At 47.7% G+C, this 5,817-nt stretch overlaps 1 protein-coding gene across 1 annotated transcript; it reads right to left on the bottom strand.

Moving 5' to 3' along the window:
- Positions 1-1,577: 1,577 nt before the first annotated feature.
- Positions 1,578-4,460, bottom strand: Mrpl52 (mitochondrial ribosomal protein L52). The gene is made up of 5 exons (XM_021181367.2): positions 4,381-4,460; positions 4,250-4,307; positions 4,105-4,172; positions 2,676-2,740; positions 1,578-1,752 (listed from the first exon to the last, which is right to left on the bottom strand). Exons 1-5 carry the CDS (start codon positions 4,406-4,408, stop codon positions 1,606-1,608), a joined length of 366 nt encoding a protein of 121 aa, XP_021037026.1. The 5' UTR covers positions 4,409-4,460; the 3' UTR covers positions 1,578-1,605.
- Between the last annotated feature and the right edge of the window lie 1,357 nt (positions 4,461-5,817).

Below are 5,817 nucleotides of genomic sequence, written 5' to 3'. Positions count from 1 at the left end.
TTACAGTGGAGACAGTTCCTTTGAGCGCGCAGCTTCCGTGATGGCTGGGCAGGGAGAACAAAAGGAGAGGCAGACAGGGGAGAGGGAGGCCAGGCTGCGCTGGCTCTCCGAGAGGGAGACAGATAAGAGGTTGACAACTAGATATGGAAACACACCAAGCAGTGGGACAGAGGCAGGAAAAGTGTGGGAGACAGAAAACTCGACCATCAGCGAAATGTAAGATCCAAGAATTGCATTTGGTCAGCGAGAGGAAGGCAGTGGGGAGAGGGAAGGAAAGCAAGCAAGGGAAGCGGTAAGGGAAGGGGGCAGGAATAAAGCCAGGTAGGAAGCTGCAGAGATCCACAGCTGCCAGCTTTGTGGTGGATGATGGGAGCCAAACACGGAGCACTGGAACGGGAACAAAGGTCCTTGCCTCCAGAATCCAAGGGAGGGCTCATGATCAATACAATGAATGGTTGCTAGGTCATGGGCAGTGACCTTGTGTGTGGGGGGGTGGGGAAGCACAGGACCCTCTTTAACCTCTGGAACTTAGTCTGATTATTACTCCTTCAGCAGAAGACCCCAGTTTAATCCTTCGTATATCTGCCTTACAGTGTGAGTGTCTCCTGGACCATGTACCCAGATACTAGCTGCTTGTTAAGAAAGGGACTTCTAACAGGTGTGGTGGCACATGGCTTTAAATCCAGACAGCGATGGATCTTTGTGATTGCCAGACAACGGTCTACCTGGCCAGTTTCAGGACAGCCAGTGCTACCGTGAGACCATGTCTTTTTTGTTTTTTTGGTTTTTCTCTGTATAGCCCTGGCTGTCCTGGACCTCACTTTGTAGACCAGGCTGGCCTCGAACTCAGAAATTCACCTGCCTCTGCCTCCCGAGTGCTGGGATTAAAGGCGTGCGTCACCATGCCCGGCCCCCATGTCTTTTTTTTTTTTAAGATTTATTTATTATATGTAAGTACACTGTAGCTGTCTTCAGATGCACCAGAAGGGGGAGTCAGATCTTGTTACAGATGTTTGTGAGCCACCCCATGTGGTTGCTGGGATTTGAACTCAGGACCTTCTGAAGAGCAGTCAGATGCTCTTACCTGCTGAGCCATCTCACCAGCCCCTGAGACCATGTCTTAAAAAGGAAATAGAACCTCAGGTGGAAAGACCTTTTCAAGAAAACATTAAATGCCAACTGTATGCATCTGAGCTGTGCATGATCTCTCTCTTAGTGACAAGAGTATGAGGGTGAACCAGGGAAACTGCTGCTGCCCCTTTCTTCTCTCACAGAGCAGTTGCTGCTCTTAGCTGGCTCAGCCCAGATGACCAGCACTGAAGAGGTTTAAAATCCCAAGCAGGCCAAGTGATAGGTGGTGGTGCGCTTAGCTTTTGTTAAGGCTCTGGGCACGTTTCTTCAGCACTATGGGCAAAATGATCCCAGAGCAAGATCTGGCTGAACTGGAATGGGGAGGACTAAGGGCACTGGGCCAAGCCTGGCAGGCAGTGATTTTAAGGTCTTTTGCTATCAATACAAATGGTAGGGAAAATGACTTGATAAAGCATTCAGACGATAGAAAAGAAAGCCAGAGAGAGTCTGGGAAAGTGGGGCAGGAGCTGCTTTTTATTGATTCGGAAGTGGGCTTCTCAGTAAAGTCCCTTTAGGTTTAAGATCATGTTCCCGATTCCTTTCTTCCTGCAATTTCTGCTGCCTGAGCTTCCATGCCTGTATTCCAGCATCCATTTCCTGTGTCAGCAGTACAACTCGTCTCTGAAACAGACAGGAAGAGAGTAGGTGACATCTGAGGCTCAGGCATATGTACCACTGAGCAGGTCTCCTTCCCCCCCAAGAGCCAAGTGTTCAGCTGGATATTGATGCGTCACGCTGACGGTGTGAAGCTGGGGAAGGTCTGCTGTTGGTTTCTGCAGAGTGCCCCACTCCAGTCTTCCCTTCTCAGTCCTAGTAAAACATCTGCTTGGCCAGGTAGGGGGATACATCCTTTGATCCTAGTACTTGGGAGGTGAAGGCAGGCCCATCTCTTGTGAGTTTGAGGCTGGCCTGGTCTACGTGCCTCATCGAAAGAAAGAAAAGGGTCTGGAGAGATGGCTCAGAGGTTAAGAGCACTGACTGCTCTTCCAGAGGTTCTGAGTTCAAATCCCAGCAACCACATGGTGGCTCACAACCATCTGTAATGGGGTCTGATGCCCTCTTCTGGTGTGTGTCTGAAGACAGCTACAGTGTACTCATATAAATAAAAATAAATAAATCTAGAAAAAGAAAATAAGTTAGTTGGGTGTAAAGACTGGAGAAATGGCTGCTGCTGGTAGGCCTGCCTAGCAGGCAGGAAGCCCTGGATTTTATCCCATGCACTGCCAAATAGTAGCTCAAGTACAACACAACTTAAAACAGATTCTAATTTATGGGGCTGTAGAGATGGCTCTCTGCTCTTGCAAGGGACAAGGGTTCAACTCCCAGTAGCCACCCCAGAGCTCACAACCATCTGTAATTCCAGTTCCAGGGGATCTGACACCCTCCTCTGTACCACAAACACATATGATGAGCATACATTAATACAGGCAAAACACATGCATATAAAATAAAAATCAATCTTAAAGAAAATGAAGATAAATGATGATTTAAATTTTCCTCCTCCAGTTATAAACACAGCCTTTGACAGAGTCCCAGCTACTCACTGCAAGCTTCTCCCTTTGAGCTTTTCTTCGAAGTTGGCCTTTCATTGGGGGTGCAGGGCGGCCATCTACAGACGTAAACAAAAGGCATAGTGTTAAATGTGGTCTGGGGATCCTGTCCAAGCACTGGTGTGATAGGGATTGGAGAAGAGTAAGCCCCTAGCTCCACTTTTCCTGCTCACACTGACTATGGTTGGTTGGGTGGAGGCTGGCATGCGTGAGGCCGTAGGTTCAGGGCCCAGTTCTGCTCACCAGAAACAATACTGAGGAGGATCCCAGTTCACAACCACAACTATAACTGATCTAGCCTCAGGTGTGAGATCCGACAGAATCATGAAATGACTTCTTAGGCACGCTCTTCCTATCATTTAACCCTGTCATTAGCATGGACGTAGGGGCCGTCTGCCATGCTGAACTCACTTTTATCTTCAAAAACCCTTCACTCAATGTGTCTCTTTGCTAAACTTCATCTCACTGTATAATGAAATACAGGGTTTTTTTCCTCCCTCACTCTTGATATTTGAGGCAGGGCTTCACTATGTAGCCAAGGCTATCCCCTAGCTCTCAGTGCTTCTGCCTCATGAGTGCCAATTGCAGGCATGTGTCACTACTCTCTTTTAATTTTTTTTTTTTTTTTTTTAAGTTTTATTTTCATGTGCTTGGGTGTTGTGTTTGCATGTATGTCTGTGCACCATGTGGGTGGGTGCCTGGTACAGGTGGAAGTGAAAAGATGACATCAGATCCCCTGGAACTGGAGTTACAAGCAATTGTGAGTCACCCTGTGGGTGTTGGGAATCGAACCCATGTCCTCCAGAAGAACAGGCACCGCATTAAAGGCACCTTTCAGTCCATCAGCTTTTTTTTTTCTTTTTAAAGAGAAAAAGACTTCTCTGTACTGAGTCTGCCATTTCAGACTTGTAGGGATCTTCGGTGTTCTTTTCAGCAGCTTTTCAAAGAATTCCTTGCACATTTGCAAACAAATTGTCAAAATACACTCACCACACATGTGAGAGTTTTATCCTTCTGAGAGGGTAAAAGTCATACACACTTCCAAGCCCAGAACAGCCCACGTTTGTATTTCCTTATATATTCAGGATACGATCCTCGACAGCTAACTCTCCTTTGCCAATGTACTATTTATTGATTGATACACAGGGTCTCATTCTGTAGTTCAGGATAATCAAGGATTCCCTACATAGCACTGACCTCACAGCAATTCCTCTGCCTCAGCTCTCCAAACCTAAAACCTCAGGGGTGAACTAACACACGGCTACACAGTCAGGCAAAGGTAGAGCTGCAGTCCTCCAACTCTTAACGAAGTAAAAGGTTCACTATTTTCCCAGACACGCCCCCAATCCTTACCCCGGTGGTCTCGGAGGAAAAAGGAAAAAAAAAAAAACAAAAACAAAAAACCCTTGACATCAAGGCTCACCCGCGAAGGACCAGTCAGGGAGCTCCGTGAGGGGCCCATAGCCGGAAGGGTTGGCAGCCAGCCCCTGCCTGGGTGGGGGAGACAGTGGGTGAGGACGCGGCGGGATACCAGGTCCCGCCGCGCCCCCGCCCGTAACGGCACTCACTGGAGTCGCCACTGGCCGCCGGCCCGCGCCACTACGCTACAGTGCAATCTCCGGACACCTAATGGAAGAGCAGGGAGTTAGAAGGCTGGTCGCCCCGCGGCTCCCGGGTCCCCAACCCCACAATCACTCACTGGACAGCCAGGTCCCTAAGGCAGCCATGCTGGAGCAAGGGAACCGGAAGTGGGCGTGGTCCCGGCAGCCACGCGGGACGCTGCCGGGAAAACCGGAAGCCGACATCTTGAATGTGGTTTTCTATCGCCGGTCCCACCATCTTGCGTTATCGTACGGAAGTGGGAGTCAGCTGCGGGCTGAGTGTTCTGAACAGGAGGAACTGCCCCGCGCGTGCATGTTGCACCCTCCTAGGTGGTTGAGATACCTGTGACCGAATCCTTCGCAGCTGTTTCCAAGTCCTTTCCCGGACGTTCTCCAGACTTGGGAAATTTAGGGTAACTCAGAAGTGTAGCATTCAACGAACCTCATTGTGAAGTCTTCTGCTTCATTTTAACGTTTGTTTTTTGATATGGTCAAGTGTAGAACGAGTCGGAAAAATTTGGTTCTCATCCAACGGAGTCGAAGAAGTGATGAATGGGTTAGGAGATTATAAGGATAGCTAAACACAGTCCAGATAAGGCATTTGAGTCTAGGAAGACAAATGATCACAGACATGACTAATAGTGCAGCCCAGTGGTGGGAAGGGAAGTATATGTTATTTGCAAAACTATGTATGGAAGCACGGATCTGAGGACACTGTTAAACATTTTTTTGAGGAAGTTGTACTGGTGCCATTTATTTATTTATTTTTGAGACAAGGTCTCACCATGTAACTATGGTACTCAGTACGTAGCCTAGGTTGGCATCAAACTCATTGAGATACATCTGCCTCTGCTCCCGAATGCAGGGATGTAAGGTGACTCTGATTCTAATTTTAAACCACACATTCTCATGAGTTAGGTATACTTTTTGAGTGGTCCAAACCTGGAAGCTGAAGTGCTCCCAAGCCAAACCTGTTGAATCCAAACATGATGCTACAATGGAGAATTACACACCCAAAGTCGTGACGGAATTTTAGTCAAAAAATCAGGTGCACTAAGGGCTGGCGATGATGCTGTGGTGGAATACTTGTCCAGCATGCTTAGACTGTGGATTCATCCTCAGCATACTCAAAAATAACACCCAGCATGAAAGAATTTTATGCTTAGAATTCAGATCCATCCCCAACAAACATGTATTCAAATGTTCCCAAATCAGGCATTTCTGTATTAAGGGCCCAAGAGTTGGACAGATTCCCTGGTAGGCAGACAGATAAAGACCATGGCTAGATAATGATGAATGTCATCCAAGATGGCTGGTTTCCTCCTCTCCTCCTAGCCTGAGACAAAAGCCTGGCAGCAGAAAACAAAGAATCAATCGTGTGCGCTTTTTCTCCCTCCCAGGAGATCTGCTGATAGACTGACTCCCAAGAATTCAAGGCTGGATTGGTACATGTTACAAGACAGTTGTGGGCCAATCAGCCATCCTTTTTCTCTTTAAATTTACCAACCCTAAATTAGGGGAGGAAAACTTCAGAG

The sequence above is a fragment of the Mus caroli genome, unplaced genomic scaffold (genome assembly GCF_978045245.1).
Source record: "Mus caroli unplaced genomic scaffold, Mus_caroli_1 scaffold_12, whole genome shotgun sequence".
NCBI lineage: Eukaryota > Metazoa > Chordata > Mammalia > Rodentia > Muridae > Mus > Mus caroli.
Note: the sequence above shows the minus strand (reverse complement) of the source record. Positions and strands in the feature narration are given on the sequence as shown.